The following is a 19,469-nucleotide window of genomic DNA, read 5'->3' on the forward strand; positions in this document are numbered from 1 at the left end:
GCAAAAAGTCACTTCCTAATGAAACAAAAAATAAAGATTCAATCATAAAGTACCACTAACTGAAGCTTAAAATCCATAATAATAAAGGCTGATGTTTCCATAAACAATATCATTAGAACCCTATAACAACTCCCACATAGGTATTACAAATATTATTCTCTCTCTACAGATGTGAGTTTCAGAGATGTTAAATGATATGTCCAGCAACAGCATCAGAGATGGGATTCAGACCCACATTCACCTGGCCCTAAGTTCAGCCTTTTCCAACTGCACAGAAAAGGTACAGATTCCCAATACAATTAGATAGTCTTGATTATATGATCCCCTTTTAGGTAGGCTAATATTTAAAAAATATATCATAAAAAGTATTCATATATCTGACAAAGGATCTTTTCTGGATTCTTTCTAGTTCTGAGAATTAAAATAAATGTATTCAGGTGAATTCAAAGGGTAAACTTAAACTGTACCTCTAGAACCCATTGCCAGACTTTAAAGTCTACGAGGAAAATAAAAAAGTAGATGAGAATATGGTAGTCCCACATTATATACAATGGTGGATATCATGTTATTTAATAGATACTTTTAGGCCAAAGGGCTTTGAGTCACTTGGATGAAAATCATAACAATCTCTCAATGTGGTAGATGCAGCTGCTTAAAGATTCATGTACATTTTTGAATGAAGATTTTTTTTCACAATGAAACCATTAGAATATCCAAATAAAGGTAAAGCTGATTTCTGTCTTGGCTGCCTCCACCATGGGAAGCAGACTAGAAAAAGCAAAGCCCAGCTGCTTTCTTTATCTCACACCCATTGTAAGTTGTAAATGGTCCGGTACAAAAGTACACAGTGAACTGACACCAGAAGTGCCCTAAAAATGTTTTGAGTCTTTATTAGAAAAATCATACTAGATAAGGGAAAAGTCTCTCTACCTTCTATGGAAGTAGAGATGATAGGACAACAAAATGGGAGTATGTCTATTACAGGGGACTCTGTGTAACAGCACATTTTTAATGTGTTTTTTCTGTCTTTTGAATTAAAAGAAGCATGGTTTGGAATAATGGTTTATTTGAGTAAGAAATTGTGCCAGTTAGGATTCAAAACAGAGCCTGGAAGCTTGATTCTCATGGATATGTACATATACATATACACATACATGTACATGTAAATATTCATATACCATAACATGAAAACACAATGTACGTGGTATTTAATATATATACATCTAAACAAACATACGTATGTATAAATGCATGTATACTATGACATGTGAAACACAATGTATATGGTATTTCATATCTATGTATGTACAAATATGTATATGTGTGTGTGTGTGTGTACGAATATTATATAGCATTTCTCTCTTGCTTTTTTTGTGATGCAATTGAAATGATTTGCAAGATCACGCAGTTAAGAAGTCTAAGTGTCAGAAGCTGGATTTGAACTTGGGTCCTCTTGACTCCAGGACTGACACTCTGTCTCTTGTGCCATCTAACCGCCCCTGTATAGTCTTTCAATCTGAGCAGGACAAATCTTTCTGGCACATTATCAAGGTAAGGAAATAATAATAGGAGTTGGTCTTTTATATAGCATTTTAGCATTTGCAAAGAATTTCAGGTACCTTATCCCAATTGATCCATACACAAACATTATGAAATCAACACTGGAAAGGCAGTTTAGCATGTTAGTAAGACCACTAACTGTAAAGTCAGAAGATTTAGATTTAAATCACTGCTTCTGTCATATGTTGCTGTGTGATCTTCTATAGGGAACTTGGCTTCTTAATGAGTAAAAATGAGCACGTTAGGTTACAATAATTAGAGCGGCTCTAAATCTCAGATCCTAGAGGCAAATACTGATTCTTTCAACTCCCTTTCCCTCAAATTGGGCATATATTTTGTATTTATTTATCTATGTCAAATTCCTCATTCTCTCGGTACTTTAAATAAATCTCTAAGATTATAAATTTCAAAGTAGACACTAACCTGAATTGACTGAAAAAACCTTACCTGAGAGTTCGCTATATCAATGAAATTACAGGGCCAATCTCTCTCCCTGTGTCATACCTCCTCCTATTAGAATGTAAGCTCCTTGAGGGAAAGGACTATTTTGTTTTTGTTCTTTAATCTCCAACACTTGGCAAAGAGTAAATGCTTAATTAAATCATGTTGAATTAAGTTAAATTCAACATGCCTCCATATATATAATAGATCAGGAAACAGAGCAACAGGTCAGGGAAAAGTGACTTGTCCAGGCTTACACAACTATTGAGAGTGAGAGGTGGAAGTTTAATCTGAGTCTCAACAACAACAACAACAAAAAGCAAAAACAAAATTGCAACTTTGAATAACTGGTATCCTAAATGTATACTCACTTCATTATGAATATGGGAGATCACTAAGTCAAAACTAGACAGGAAAAAAATGAATGATTTTCCCCAATCAGAGAGGATTCCTAAAGGACAATCGAACAGAATTGTGGGTGCTAATATAGTCATTTAGAATTAAATGAAGTATGTCTAGCTTTTGATTACTTGTAAAACTGTGATTCTGAGATTTTAGATAGGATAATTAAAGAACACTCTGGATTTCCATACAAATAGTCAACAAGTTGATTCTTTAGAATCTGGCCTATATCTTCATTTTATTTTCTGAAGGGCACTGCAGAGGATTCCAAATTCACCTACAAAGCAAAAATATCATGATCAAGTTTAAAAAAAATGTTAGTTATAGAATCCCTCAGTCCAACCCATAACTCCCAGACCGATAGAATTGACAAACTTTCAGTCTGACTGTTGTCCTAAAAAGATTGGCAAAAATACCATGAGCAAGTTTTTAAAAAATGTTAGTTATAGCTGTTAGTTATAGCATACTTCAGTCCAACTCATTAACTCACAGATCAATAAAATTGGCATTCAATCTGACAGTTCTCCTAAAAAGAAAACTCAATCTAAAAGGAAAGAAAATACTAGTTGGTAAACTGAGGCATACTGAACTTCAGACTTCCTGCCACCTTCTTCTTTAAAGAGTCAATGAGACATAGAATCATAGGTCTTTAGCATAGAAGGAACGTTGCCATCACTACCATGAAAAATGAAAATCCAACTTTGAAATACTGTTCTGTTATTTCATCGAATCAGGAGGTCATGCCAAAAAAAAATGATCATGCGTGCCCAAACTTCCTTAACCTGTCTTTTAAAAATGTTTCAATAAGGTTTTCATCCAATATATCTAACATATACCAAAATATTATTTATTTTCTGTGTGGACAGTTTTGTTGGTCTCTTTTGAGTTGTTATAGATCATAGGATCATTAATTTGAAGCTGAAAGGGGCCTGTTTAGTGCAGCTTCTTTATTTTATAAATATTTTATAAATAAATATAAAATATAAAAAATATAAATTTTATAAATAAAAAAATTATATGAATATATTATAAATATAAATTTTATAAATAGAAACTGAGGCCCAAAGGTATTAAATGTCTTCAGTCATCATCTAAAGATACAAAATTCTTAGGCTGCCATTACTTACAGTTGATGGAGTCAGCCAAAATTTTGAGCTGTTTAGTGTTATCCAGAACCTCGATCCTTTGGGTGTATGGGTCATAACGTACTGAGAAAGGTCGAGGAATTGTTGAGGCAAAGTTCCTGGAAGCAAAAACAAAAATTAGGGTGAAGACCAAAATTTGACCAAGAAAATTTCCTTTAAAAAATAATTAGGAGGGTGAATTCCTTTCCTGTATTATTATTATTATTATTATTATTATTATTATTATTATTATTATTATTATGACAAGAGCTGTCGTTGGTGGCCCACACCTTGAAAGTAAGATTATTTTTATCATAGGATTCTAAACCTAGAGAGTCCACAAATCCTTCAGAGGGGTGTGTGAACAGATTTCAAATGATCTGTGAACTTGGATGTCAAAAAATATACCTTAATTTTTACTACCCTCTGCCTGAAACTTAGTATTTCTTTCCTTTATGAAATCAGGCAACAAACAGCATTCTGAGGAGGAGTCCGTAAGCCAAAGTGGGCTATGATACAAAAAAAGATTAAGAGTTCCAGCCCTAGACTGAGTTTGTTAGAAAGCAGACTTCTTACCTCACTTTATCTTTGGCGTCATTGAAGCTCTCAGCTACAAAGTACACAGGCTGGAATTCGGTGACAGGATACTCCTGGACTGCTGTCTTTTCTAGCTCCAAGGGCAGAAGCTTTGGTTTATCAGATAAGCAGTACTGCAAACCAGAAATGGAGGGTTTGTTCCAATTAGCAATCAATGGACAAACTTTGACTAAGTGCCTGCTGTGGGCCAGGTATTGTACTAAGCACTAGAGATACACTGAAAGGCAAGAACATTTATTCCTTCATGGACCATGCATTCTAAAATGACATGAAATCAAATGTAAGATACACAGAGGAGAGAGGGAGAAAGAACGACAGAGAGAGAGAGACAGAGACAGAGACAGAGACAGAGACAGAGACACAGAGAGAGAGAGAGAGACAGAGAGAGAGACTGCTATAGCTCAAGTGTCATATTGTTCCCTTTAGAGTATTAAAAAGCCCTGGGTTGGGGAAAGGTACTGGGAAAAGCTTCCTATGAAAGGTAGATGAAATAGTTCCCTACCTTAATAATCTCTATTATGTTGGGGAAAACAATTGCAAAATATATAGAGGATGAATGGACAAGATCATGAAAATCACTTAATAATTACTTGTTGACTTTCAATTGCTTGCAAGAAGCCAGGGAAGAAGCTGAGATGAAGAAAGAGAACATTCATTGTTTGGGAACTGCCATTGTAAAGGCATGGGGATGAAAGATGGAGTGTCATGTTTGAATAACTATAATTAGACCAGTAGTTGGTGGAGAGGGGTGGAAATAAAGCATGAGAAGATTGGGAAAGCAGGAAGGAGCCAGGTTAAGAAGGGTTGTAAATGCTAAAGAGAGAATTTTAACTCACGCTTCTATGTTTTCTAAAATACCTAATATATTCTATACTAACTTTAAGCTTCCCCTCAAAATATAGTAGACAAGAATTAAAACTTAATCTTAAAAGAATTAAACATTTATGGCTTTAGTCATTCCACTAGGGGAAAGCACTGGTATATTAACAAATGAATATAAAACCATCTAAGAGTGAAGGAAGATTGTTATTGTCATTTTCAGTCACTTGTTTCTGATTGCTTCATGACCCCAATTTGGGGTTTTCCTGGCAAAAGATATTGGAGTGGTTTGCTTTTTCCTTCTCCATCTCACTTTACATATCAGGAAAATGAGGCAAACAGGATAAGTGACTTGTACAAGATCACACAGCTGGTATCTGACACCAGATTTAAACTCAAGGTGATGAGTCTTCTTGACTCAATGCCAGACACTATCCACTGCAGCTCCATCTAACTCCCATTGGAGGAAGAGAGCAGTATACAAACTAGGGGACATCAGGAAGGATTTTCCTTTAGAACTAAGCCTTCTTAACATATATAGGACTGCTTGCCATCTAGGGGAGGGGGTGGAGGGAGGGAGGGGAAAAATCGGAACAGAAACGAGTGCAAGGGATAATGTTGTAACAAAATTACCCTGGCATGGATTCTGTCAACATAAAGTTATTATTAAATAAAATAAAATAAAATATTTTTTAAAAAAAAGAACTAAGTCTTCTTAAGTCCTTCTTTAAGCATTTCTAAGAGGTCATTGTTTTTTTTTTTTTTCCTGTTTCAAAGTGGACCAGTGAGATTACAAGTGATGTCTTGATATGAATGGATTTAAATGAGACACAGTTGTTGTTTGTCCTTCCTTTTTAAAGACCATCATGACATAAGGGAGGTGACACATAAGTGAACTGGATTTAAGTGAGGGAGGTCTGGGCAAAAATCACCTGCCTCAGTTTCCCCTCCAGAGCCATCTAGGTCCAGTGGGTCCAGATATAGATCAAGATGACTGGAGATGGGCCTGGGTGAAATGGGAGAACTTAAATTTTTTATGCTAAAGTCTTCAAGGGGTCTCAGTTTCAGTGAGTCAATACCCATTCAGTGATTAAGGCTAGGTAACAATTGAGGCAAAGAACTGTCAGCCTCACTCTCTCTTCCTGAGTCATTGAAATATACTAAAGGAGAATCATATTCTAGGCTTGGAACATGGTCCATGCAAAAGTACAGAATTATGGAATTTCTCATTCTGGAAACAGTAAATCAGCCAACTGGGTGGGAATATAAAGGTCATAAAGCAAAGTACTCTATGACTTCCCACAAGTCCCCAAAGTCATAATTATAAGAGAATTCACCCTTCCCTCCTGTCCACACTCCTACTTCCTTTTTAATAGATAGGGGCCATGAAGAGAACTACAACTATGTCATTAGCAACAACAATAACAACCAATGCCTGAGTTTGTAGAAACTGTCACTGGCTCTTGTGGAGCCCAAATTACCTACCTGTAATTCCCCAAATGAAGACAGGAGTCCAGCACCATATGCCTTTATGGAATCACCTTGTTTGCAAAGGCCAAACTCCACGGTAAACCAATAGATCTAAAATGAGACATTAGGTGAAGACAGGTCCTACCCAGTTTCCATTCCCCTCATTCCTCACAAAAACATAAACACACACACACACACACACACACACACACACACACCATTCACAAAAACTCTATGAAGTAAATACTGTTATTATTCCCATTTTATATGTAGGAAAATGACTCAGAAAGTAACTTGCTTGTGGTCACCCAGTTAACAAGTGGCAGATTTGAATCCACATATTCTTGACTCCAAGTCCCAGTACTTCATCCCATGTGCCATGCTGATTCTTAAAAATCTCCCTGACTTCAGGTGTTCAGACTTCAAAAGTCAAAGAACTCTTGCTTATAATGATATAATTGTCTCTTGGTCCAGGGTAATCATTCTAAAATGCCACAAAACTCATATTACCGTTGCAAGTTTTTCGATATATTCATCAGGGGCACCCAAAGAAGCCAGGCCAATTTCCTGGAACAATAAAAAAAAGTGTGTTATTAAATAAGCTGATTTCCTAAGTCTATTTTGTGCAAAGTGTCACCTGGGTATCTGAGGTAATGGGAGATAATGGGAGGCAATGTAACATGTCTCCTGCCTGTCCCCTTCTTTCTACTCACCTAGCCTATCACCCTAACATAGGCTCTCATCACCTCTCCCCTACATTTTTACTAGAGTCTCCTTTTTGAGTTTCCCAAATCCAACCTCCCTCTTCTTCGATCTATCCTCCTTACAGCTGTCAAATTACTCTTTCTAAAGCATGAGTTTGATCATACCCCCCAACTGCCACAATCCTATTCATATTTCAAGTGCAAGCTCAGGAGCATCTTCTGTTGTAAAGTCTTCCATGACCCCATCCCACCAAAAAACTTTTGGATATAATCTTTTTCAACTCTCCACACTCCCCACAGAACTTTATGCCCAAATCTCTTATGATATTTATGGTCTACCTTGCTTGCAGAAGTTATAAACCTGGGAGCTGTGAACTTGGTTTGTGTTTGTGTGTGTGTGTGTATGTGTGTATGATTGAGATAGACACACACAGAGGCAAAGAAACACAGAGAGAGACAGACACACACACAAAAATAGAGAGGGGGGGGCGCAGAGAGGCAGAGAAGCAGAGAAACAGATATATATTTTATCTGTATACAAACATCTTGCCTACTAGATTGGAAACTCTTTGAAAATGCTGCCTTATTCATGTTTTTTGTATTATCCATAACACCTAAAAGAGTACATTGTATATAGTAGACATTCAATAAGTGTTTGGTGGGTATATACAGAAATCTATTTCCTCACCTGGGAAAATTGAGCAAAACTTGGATCAGAAAATAATGGAACATGCCCTAATAGCTCATGGCAGATGTCACTGAAAAAAAGAACAGAAGTTACATGTTATTAATGAGCAGGATGGTTTCAGAAAAACCTAGGAAGATTTTGAGGCAAATTGGCAAAAGTAGAAAATTGTACAAAGTAATAACAATATCATAATAATGATTAACTATGAAAGACTTAGCTACTCTTTTCTTTTTTCTATTTTAATTTTTAATTTTATTTTTCTTAATACATATTCTTTACCAATCATGTTGGAAGAAAAAAATCAAAACAAAAGGGAAAAAACATGGGGAGAGGGAAAAAAACACAGAAAAAAGAAGTGAACATAACATGTATCAATTTACATTCAATCTCCACAGTTCTTTTCCTGAATGCAAATGGCATTTTTTAATTCAAAATTTATTGGGATTGCCTTGGATCACTGAACCACTGAGAAGAACCAAGTCCTTCATAGTTGATCATTATACATTCTTGTTGTTACTGTGTACAACATATTCCTGGTTCTGCTTGTTTCACTCAGCATCAGTTCATGTAAATCTTTCCAGGCCTTTTTAAATCAGCTTGCTCATCAATTTTATAGATCAATAATATTCCATTACCTTCATATAACACAACTTGTTCAGCCATTCCCTAATTGAGGCCATCTACTCACTTTTCAATTCTTTGATGCCACAAAAAGAGCTGTCATAAACATTTTTTGCATATGTAAGTTCTTTTCCCTCCTTTATGATTTCCTTGGGATAAAGATCCAGTAATGGCACTACTGGATCCAAGGGTATGCACAGTTTTATAGTCCTTTGGGAATAGTTTCAAATTTTAGCTACTCTTTTGTAGACAATGATCCAAGACAATTCCAAAGAATCCATGATGAAAAATGCTATTCAACTCAAGGGAGAACTGATAAGATTCTGAACAGAGATTGAAGCATCCTTCCCCCCCCTCATTTTCTTTATGTTTTTTGTTTTTAAATTTTTTACACCATAGCTATTATCAAAATATGTCTTGCATGATTTCACATGTCTAATTGATATCATATTGTTTGCCTTCTTAAGGAGTGGAAGAAGAGCAAGAGGAGGAAGAGAATTTAGAACAAATTATTTTTTTTTAAAATCAATGTTAAAAATAAATCAAAAGTTAAAAGAATAAAAAAAATTAGATGTCATTCATAGGCTACACATGGAGCAACGAGAAAGTTGTATAAAACTGTTGACACTTAAACTCCTAAAGAAAAAGAGGTATTAGAGGTAAGATATAGTGAAGCAGGCATATAGTAAAAGGCATTGGCAGTATGACTCTCTCTTATTCCTTTTGGCCTTTAAAAGAAGGAGGCCGAGGGGCAAAAAGAAAGAAGAAAAAAAAAGGAAAAAGTCTATTAAGGATCTCAATATGCCAAGCAGAAACTGAGATTCTGAGATTTAATTTCTAAGAGATCAAGGAATTTAGGGCCTTAAAGGCCATCTGGTCCAACTCTCTGATTTTATAGGTTGAAAAATTAGATTCAACATATAATAAGTAGCAGTATCAGGATTTAAATTCAGGTCCTTTGCCTCCAAATCCAGTAAACATTCCACCAACTCAGAATTACAGCAGTGGTGGATAGAGATTCTATTCTGCCTTTCTCCATGAGGGAAGCTCAGTGGCCACCAAACTTGTACTATGGCAAGTATATAACAAGAACAGATTTGGATACAGGTTAAGTCAACTCTGGTCCTAACTCCTAATCAGTTGAAATGGTATTATTTATTAACTGGATGTGAGCAAAGGAACAGCATAAGGAAAAGTATGCTTTCTTTCTGAGATTATTACATTCTATTTACAATGTACATTTCTTGTATTTACATGGCTTTTTTGCATGTTGTCTTTGCTACTAGAATGTGAACTCCTTGAAGGCAAGAACTATGTTTTTGCCTTTCTTTGTAGCCACAGGGCTTAGCACAGTGTCTGTCACATTGTAAGCTTTATAAATATTTGTTGATTGAGTGACTGTTCCCATGCTAACAAAAATATCTAAAATCTTTCTCAGAATCAGTACATTAATAATCTGGGATTTCCTTGGTGAAGAACCAGTGAATATCTGCAGATAGCAACACACTTAGGCCTAAAGTGTCGCCATGAAGCATAGTTGCTCAGAGTTTTAAGCAGCTAATTAAGTGTCCAAAGTAAGATTTGAATCCAGAACTTCCTGACTCTGTCTAGGGCTCTATCTGTTATGTCTGTTCCTCTAAAAACTTCTCTGAATCTAATAAAAACTTCAAAATTCATAAGAAATAACTTTGGGGGGGGGCGGTTTACTACTTTCTTTGACATTTACACAACAGGCTAATATAAAGTATCCATACATTTACAGCCTGATAAATACAATAAGCAAGTGACCTATGATTTCATTGGTATGGAAAGGGGTAAGAAGAGGAGCAGGAAGGAAATACATTTATCAAATACCTACTATGTGCTACAGTCTGCTAAGCTCTTACAAATACTGTTTCAAACTCCCTCCATCAATTAAAGTTAGCAGTTTCTCAGCAAATAAGGACAGCTATTTTTCAGAGGTCTGAAAAATTGTGACTTGCCCAGAATTCCACTAACTGGGAGATCCCTCTCTCTGAACTGTGGGCACCTGAATCCAAATCTCAAACATACCAGCCACTTAACCATCAACACAACCAGATCTGCCCCTGGTATTGATGCCATCAGAACCCACTGGAGACAAATTTAGATAGTGACTACAGGAATGGACATGAAAAGAGCACTCAAAGGAAGCCAAAGTCTGACTGTAATTGTAAAAAGCCATTGTTGGTCCTGGAGAAAAAATACTGAAATGTACCTCTTTCTTTTCTGCCTATATATAGGACAGAATGAAGAATACATTACCAGATGTGGTCACTGTAACCTTGATCTGGGGCAGCTAGGAAGCACAGTAAAGTGCCAGCCCTGGAGTTAGAAGTACCTGAGTTCAAATCCAGCCTCAGACACTAACTAATTGTGTAACCTTGGGCATCCAATTTGCTTCATTACAACTTTCAGTTGTAAATTGAATTGGAGAAGGAAATGCCAAAATACTCTAGGATCTTTACCAAAACAAAAACTTTCAGATGAAATTATAGAAAGTCAGACATGATTAATTGGGGAGGGGGGAATTCTTGATTTACTTTGGGGAGGGGGGTAGATGAGTAAGATTTATCCAGAAATGATTTTATTGCAATAATAATGAAACAACAGCAACAATGATAGGAAGAAATCAAAAGCAGGAACTCTTACTTTAGTTCTGTCTAATGGTCTCAAACTATTGCCACACCCTCTCTCCATGGGATTTTTGGGTCAACTACTCACGGTTCTGGTGTGTACATCGGCTTCGATCCATGTCTGATGTACTGCGTGCAGTGGAAAACGCGGAATGCCAGTCCCCCCAGGAAGTCCCTGGAGGAAAGCAGGCCGGCCACAGGTCGGAGGCGAAATCCAGTACAGCCTTCAGAAGTTAGAAACGTGAAGTGGACAGAGAGCAGAACTGGTCAGAGAAGGTTCTTACTAGCCTGTGACCTTTTCTATAGGTGAAAGCCAGAGTCCACATGAGGGCAAATGATGAATCAGACAAAGGCTTTCTCTGAGCAATGAATGTCCATAGATACACACAATATATATATGCATGCTTGTATATGTGTACACCCTTACATATATACATATATACACATATGTGTATATATACTATATACATACTATATTATACATGTGTATCTGTGTATCTGTGTGTGCATACATATATATTATATATTTACATATTTTATTATAATATATATTATATATAAAATATATATTATGTTATCTATACAATGTATATATATATGCATTATGTATATTGTATATATATTATAATATATGTATACATTGTATATATTATAATATATGTATATCATATATATACACATTGTATATATTATAATATATGCATATCATATATACATTGTATATATATGTGTAAAATATATGCAAACGTATAACATTATAATGATATAACATATACATATGTATTATTGCTCCCACATTGGTTCAGCTAGATGGTATAATGGATAGAGTGCTGGGCTTGGAGTCAGGAAGACCTAAATTCAAATCTGGCACCAGACACTTACTAGCTGTGTGACCCAGGAGGAGTCATTTAATTTTGTGTCAGTTTCCTTGTCTGTAAAATGAGCTTGAGAAAGAAATGGGGAACCACACCAGTATCTTTGCCAAGAAACCCCTAAATGGGATCATGAAGAGTCGACATGAATAAAAACTTTATAAACACTCATATTTACAACAACTAAACAACAAAACTCATAAGATTAAAAGAGAGAGAGAGAAAGAGAGACCCAGACAGATGAAAGGTCACAGAAGTAATAAGTAGCAGAGAGATGATTCGAACTCAAGTCCTAAGAGTCCAAATCCATTGTTCTTTGCCCTTACCTTTCCTGGTGCTCACAGTTTCACAGACAACAATGTCTTAAACTAAAGTAATTAGGTTATAAGAATAATAGAAATTTTGATTTCAGCGACTGAGGCAGATAAAAGATATACTTGGGGGTAAGGGATTATTGAGTCAAAGAAAATGTTTATTTTTGTAATTTTTATTGAGTACTGCTCAAACCCTCTCTAACGATATTCCATTTGGCAATTTTATCAACAATTAATAAAGATGTCTTTTTTGACAACCCAATAAGTTGTGAGTTTCAATGCTTTTCATCATTTTTGCAAATTGGACGGATGTCAGGTGGAAGCTCAAATTTGTTTTCATTTACATTACTTTGATGATTAGTGAGATTAGGGTTTTTTGAAGTAATTAGTGACAATTTATGTTTCTTTTAAGATAAATTGTCCTTTCATATCCTTTGACTGTACATTCTCTGTGAGTGGGCAACAATTTGCATCTTTAATAAAACACCAATTTTTTAAAAAAATATTCTCAATTTCTTTAGTCTTTGTTGTGTTTTTTTTTTCCTTTTTCACTATAATAGGGCTTATTTCTTTCATCTTTTTATCATTTGTAAATACTTTGTCACTTGTGGTGACCAATATTTTTAAAATCTCTATTATTAATTATTGTGAATTTTAATTTTCTATTTTTGCTCTTATTTTTCTAAAATCATTCTTTTTTTTACTTTATTTTGTATTATTGTTTTGTTTCTTTTCTTAAAGGAGGAGCTTGATTCATTTATTTTAACTTTTCTCTATAAATGTAGTTACTTAATACAAATTTGATTCTAACTACAACTTTGACTATATTCTGTAAATACAGACATGTAGAATTTTCATAATATTTTTTGGTTTGCATTTTGCAAGGCAATTGGGGTTAAGTGATTTGCCCAGAACAGTAAGTGTTAAGTGTTTGAGGTCAGATTTGAATTCGGGTTCTCCTGACTCCAGGTTTGGTGCTCTATCCACTGTACCATCTAGCTGCACAAAATCTTTATAATTTTAAAATTAATTTTATTGTTTCCTTTAAAGTTAAAAAAGATCAAATTGCACATATTTAACCCATATTATTGCTTTCTGTCATGGGGAGATTAGAGGTAAGGGAAGGAGAAAAAAAACTGAAACACAAAGTTTTACAAAAATGAAAAAGTTGGAAATGAAAAATATATATATGAATATATAAAGATACTCAGTTTTTCCCCAATTTCTTATGATGTGAAGTTTGTCACCAAATGATGACAGGCACCAAAAGTTGGGGTTTGGTCATGTGAAGAATTCACAATGGCCATTCTCTAGATTTATTTAGGGGAATAGTTTACAGATAAAATGAAGGGATACAATGGACACCAGGAATGATAAATATGAAATAGAGTGGGAGAGCATATGAAAGACAAGTTTTTCAGTAGAACTCAATTACTCAGTAGAAAGGGAGGATCCCATGAGATTGGGGTGTGCCCTTAATTGGCAGGCTAAATCCTAAAAGGGATGTAGCACCCTAAAAGAGTGTTAGCTGTAAGAAGGAGAAGTGGAGTTGGGAAGCAGAGTGGAGTTAGGGGAGATACCACATGGCATGGGGAAGGAGAGGCATGGAGAAAAACACCACAAAGTACAGTGACCCAGAAGAGGATAGAAGCCATGGGATGATCCCCAAGTAGATTTTATAGGGAAAATTTAACCTCAGGGACAGAACTTGGATTTTTACAGAGGGTGGGTCTCAGGAGATGGACATAACTTGGATTTCATACTGAACCTCCCCAAAGGGTGGAACCATGTTGCTTAACAGATCGCTATCAGTGCCTTCTCCCTGCTTGCTGAGGGATCAATTTGTTAGTTTCTCTTGGTCCAAAACAGTGTCCAGGACCTCATCACTTATACAACTGAACTGAAGGAGACACCTAGGTCTTCTCATTTTCCTGAGCCTGAGGAAAGCTTTCTACCTGCAGCAACAGCTCCAACTGATTCTCAAGTCAGACTTGTTAATCCTGCCCCTTCTACCATCTTTATTCTTGATCAGACTATAGCATAATAAAATTTTAAATTATAACACAAAAGGTATATTTTGTAACATAAGAGACCTGAAAAACATGTTTTTCTCTTTAATGAAAATTTAAATATCCATGGATAAAACTGAAGGTATCTTAAAGGATAAATTAAATCATAAAGTGAATTCTGTAACAAATATGTTAAAGAAATTAAAAGGAGATTCACAAAAGAACACACAAACACACTCACAGAAGTATCTTGGGGAAATTGTGCAATAGCATCCAGAAAATAAAAGTTTTGATTGAAGAAGCAAATAACAGAATAAATGAAATGAATTAAAGATTAATTAATAAGAAGAATAAATTTGAGGAACAATTCTTATCTGACTTATATGAAAAAACACCTAATGGAGATGCCAAAAGATGTTAAAAGTTTGGAAAACAACACATTCAGTAATAATCCCAGACAAACATAGATAAAAAGTAGTCACTTGAGGCTAGAGACATCTTCAAGGAGAGGGAGAGTTGGTAAACAAGAAAAAGAGTTGGCTAATTGGCACAGTGGACAAGACAGAGTGTTGGGCCTGGAACACCAAAATTCAAATCCAGCCTCAGACACTTACTAGCGGTGTGACCTTGGGCAAGCTTCCTCATCTGTAAAATGAGTTGGAGAAGAAAATAACAAACGACTTCAAGTATCTTTGCCAAGAAAATCCCAAATGAGGTCACAAAGAGTCAGACAGAATTGAAAACAACTAAACAACAGAATCTAAAGAGAGGTTATCCAGGGATGTGTTGGTAAATGTATAACAGCTATCTACTGGGGGAGAATTGTATGTTGGACACATTTTGAAGTAAGTCTAGACAGTCAACAAAACAATAAGTCAAGCCCTGATATAGCAGATTTGCTGATTTTCAAGGTATAAGTGCTCATACTGAAAATTTTACAACCAGCTCTTGGATTAGAGCTCTAATTAAGCTCTAGCAGATGGCTGGTGTTACCTCTGGTAATTAAGAATCAAGTTATAAAGAAGAACAGACCCTGGGGACTCAACAGAGCAACCTATCCAGCAGAGATACTTCACCTGAGGGGAAGCTTGATGTGGCTTTTCCCCAAGAGAAACAATTTATGAGTGTCAGAAGAATTCCCTACATATATGGACGTATGCCTTGTTACCATTTACTCTAAGTTCCCATAGAAACCACATTTATCAGCGGGAGAGTGCATCCTAGGTCTTAGGGAGGGGGTATTTAGCAGCTCTAGATCTTCCTGTGCTATCTAAGCAAATGACTTTTCTGAGCTATATCTAGCTATCCATATATCCACATACATACATATAGACAAACACACATACACACACACACGCACACACACACACACACACACACACACCAATATACATATATATCATCTAACTGTTAGTTCAAAGTACATCAGTGGGGGCTTGTGATCTGTAGTAGTAGGAACATACACTGAGAGACTGTCTATTTCAACTTGAGATTAATCACCCAATTGGAAAATTTAATGGGTTTCAGTTAGGGAGATGACCAAAATTGAGCCTATGAGAATGAGGTAAATAATCTTTGCATATCAGTCGGTTAAACAGTTAAACAAAGAGGGATTGTCCTTGACTGACAAGATAGTGTAGCATTGTGAAAAAAAGACTACCAGCTAAGAAGACTTGAGTTTGAGTCTTTTTAAAACATGTGCTGATTTAATAGCCCTTAACATCACATTGCCTCCAGACGACTATTTAAAACTATAAAAAGTACATGAGTGATCAGTCTCCATGAATGGAGTTTCCTCATTCCTCAAGTTCAGGCCCAACGCTTCCCATCAGCCCCTCCTAAAGCATTCACAAGATCACAAAACAGCTTTACAGGTTGTAGAGCACTTTATTGAGAACTAGATGGGACCTTAGAAGCATCAAGTTCATCAAGTCCAATGGCCTATTCTATAGTTAAGGAAATGAAGATGCAGAGAAGGTCATTGGTTTGCTCTGGAGGTGTGCAGGGTCAAGTAACTGGCCAGTGTCTGAGGTGAGATTCAAACTAGGGACCAGTTTACTAAATTGTGATGGCTCTTCCAAATGGACATTACAGTCTGTGGGAACTTAAACCTTATAGAGAATATTGGGCTTTTAGTGAAAGTGGAATAGGTAACATGAAAACATTGAAGTCAAGAAAGTTTAAAGGCTTTGCCATAATCACATGGCTAGTAAGAAGCAGAGTTAAGAGTTGAATCCATATCTTTTCTCCTTCCTTCCCATCTCCACCTCTCCACTTTTCTTCTCTTCTGCTTTCTTCTCTTTTTCTGTTTTTCTGTCTCTGTCTCTCTCACTCTTCTTTCTTTCTCTATTTCTGTCTCTCCCCCTTCCTCCCCTTCTCCCTCGCTCTCTTTGTTTTTTCTTTCTTTCTCTGTCTCTTTTTTTTTCCCTCTTTCTCCTCTCTTTCTCCCTCCTACCTTTTCACCCTTCCTTTTATTCCTTCCCTTTCTCTGTCTCTCTCCCTTTTTCTCTATTTCTCTCTCATTCTCCCTTCTCTTCCTCTCTACTTTTCTCTTTTTTGTCTTTTCTCTCTCTTCCCCTTTCTTCTCTCTCCTTCCTTCCTTCTTTCCTTTTCTCCTTCCTTCCTTCCTTCTCTCTTCCTGTCTCTTTCTCTCTTTCTTTTTTCCTCTCTCTCTCTCTCTCTGTCTTATGCACACACACATGCGCGCGCACACACACACACACACACACACACACACACACACACACAGCCAAGGATAAGATGAGGATGTAGGAATAAATAACAAAGAAATTCTAACAACCAAGATTGCATAAATACAAAAACTTTCCCAGAAGAAGGTGCCTACCTCCATTTAATAGTAGATAAACTTACTTTGTAGAAACTGCGAAACATCCTCCAACTGTGGAATGTTGTCTTCGCGGAAACCACAATACTTTTCCAGGAGAGGGAAGATGTGATTGTGTTCATAGCAGGCATGAGTTTTATATAAAGACTTGAGGGTCTTGAACACCATACCCCAGGTTTTCTTCTCTTCCTCACTGTATTCTACTCTGGGGATGGGCTGCCCACTGTAACAAAGATGTCATAAATACAGATATGAGAAATAACAACATACAGCAAGGTCTAGAAAGGATATCAAAGGTCATCTAAGGAGGAAACTGAGGACCAGAGAGGTTGCCCCCTGGTCAGTGTCACACAGTTGTGAGCTAAGAAATTGACTCTAAGATTTCATGAGTCTAAGGCTAATGTTTTCCATGAGACCATAATGGCATCAGAATCACAGTTAAAGCTATAAGGGAGCATGAGACTATTGAGTCTACCTACCTCCAACCCACCTTAGAGATGAAGAAACTGGGATATCAAAAGGTTAAGCAATTTGTCAAGAGTCACACAATTAATAAGTATCTGAGGCAGGATTTGAACCTAGATGCTCCTGATTCCAAGTCCACTGCTCTATCCACTATACTAGGATTGCCATGTATAATGGCTACTTCCCTGTGTGTAATAGCTACTTCATCAAAAAGTTGTAGGTGCAAAAAATAAAATTCTATTTCTTAAAAAGGTGTTTCTGCCTAGGGCCTGTCCATACTCCATGACTTAAATGAAGAATCTGGAAAGATACTGGCAACAATCATCTATCTGTAATCAAGTTTGGGAAATTCAATTTCTTTTTTTCAAAGAAGAATGATTTCTATATGGGAAGATGATATGTATAATTCCTAGGTACGTTATTATTAGGGCAGTTGGAAGGAGTCTTCATAGACCAAGGACATGGGTTTGAACCAATTATATTGAGATAATCTCCAAAAAAGAATGTAGGGTAAGAAAAGGATAAGGGAGAAGTAGAATGGGACATATTTTCTCACATAAAAAAGGTGCACAAGAAAGAACTTTTATAGTACAGGGGAAAATAGGTGGTGGTGGCAGGTAGTGCTTGAACCACACTAATTAAAATTGGTTCAAAGAAGAAAGACTACATATACACACTTAGTTGTGAATAGAACTTTATCTTATCCTATAATAAGATAAGAGGAGAAAAGGGTGAGAGAGGTGGGATCAGGAAGATAAGGGAAAGGGCTGGTTGAGGAGGCAAAGGTCAAAAGCAAGACAGACTTTTGTGAGGGCAGGACAGAAAGAAGGAGAGAAGAATAAACAGAGAAGAATGGGATGGAGGGAAATGTACAGTTGATGTTCATAACTATGAATGTGAATGGGATAAGCTCATCCATAAAATGGAAACAGAGACAGAATGGATAGGAAACCAGAACAATTGGTTGTGTGTAAGAGACACAGTTGTGACAGAAAGATACACACAGAGTTGAAATGAAGGGCTGGAACAGAAGATAATGTCTTTTAGCTGAAAAAGAGAAGAGAAGAGGCAATAATGATCTCAGACAAAGTAAAACATAAAATTAGACCTAATTGAAAGAGATAATCAGGGAAAGTATATTTTGTTAAAGGATAGAGAATGAAGTAATTTCAAAAACTTTATTGCAAGGTTCTCCGATAAAGACTTCATTTCTCAAATATTTAGAGAAGCAAATCAAATTTATAAAAATAAGAGATATTTCCCAATTGATAAATGGTCAGAGAATAAGAAATCAAAGCTACTTATAGTCATATAAAAATGCTCTAAATCATTTTAAATTAGAGAAAGGTAAATTAGATCAACTCTGAGGTACCACCACACATCCATAAGAAATGACAAATGCTAGAGGGGATGAGGAAAAATTGGTTCATTGGTGGAATAGTGAACTGGTTCAAACATTCAGTAGAACAATTTGGAGCTATGCCCAAAGGGCTATAAACCTGTGTTTTTGATCCAGCAGTACAACCACTAGATCTGTATCCCAAAGAGAGCAAAGAAAAAAGGAAACGGGTCTATTATTTACAAAAATAGTTTAACATCTCTTTTTATGATGGCAAAGATTTGGATGTGAGGGGATGCCCATCAATTGGAGAATGGCTGAACACATTGTGGTACATGAATATAATGGAATACTGTTGTACTACAAGAAATGATAAAGGAGGTATTTCAAAATATGAGGAGAACTATGTGAACCAATCCAAAATGAAGCAAGATGGACCTGGAGATCATTGTTCACAGTAATAGCAACACTATAATGATAATCAACTTGAAGACATGGCTAGTGTGATTAATACAATGATCCAAGGCTATTCAAAAGAACTCGTG

General features: G+C 36.1%; 1 protein-coding gene across 1 annotated transcript in view; it reads right to left on the minus strand.

Annotated features, from left to right (window-relative positions):
* Positions 1-865: 865 nt before the first annotated feature.
* PAH (phenylalanine hydroxylase) overlaps positions 866-19,469 on the minus strand; it is a 68,673-nt gene continuing 50,069 nt past the window's right edge. The window contains exons 6-13 of the mRNA XM_051961246.1: positions 17,147-17,343; positions 11,169-11,304; positions 7,806-7,875; positions 6,924-6,980; positions 6,429-6,524; positions 4,104-4,237; positions 3,531-3,646; positions 866-2,680 (exon numbers count right to left, since the gene is read on the minus strand). Coding sequence (XP_051817206.1) covers positions 2,637-2,680; positions 3,531-3,646; positions 4,104-4,237; positions 6,429-6,524; positions 6,924-6,980; positions 7,806-7,875; positions 11,169-11,304; positions 17,147-17,343 — 850 coding nt within the window. The 3' untranslated portion in view covers positions 866-2,636. The remainder of the gene's footprint in view (positions 2,681-3,530; positions 3,647-4,103; positions 4,238-6,428; positions 6,525-6,923; positions 6,981-7,805; positions 7,876-11,168; positions 11,305-17,146; positions 17,344-19,469) is intronic.

This window comes from Antechinus flavipes, chromosome 5, assembly GCF_016432865.1.
Source record: "Antechinus flavipes isolate AdamAnt ecotype Samford, QLD, Australia chromosome 5, AdamAnt_v2, whole genome shotgun sequence".
NCBI classification, from domain to species: Eukaryota; Metazoa; Chordata; class Mammalia; order Dasyuromorphia; family Dasyuridae; genus Antechinus; species Antechinus flavipes.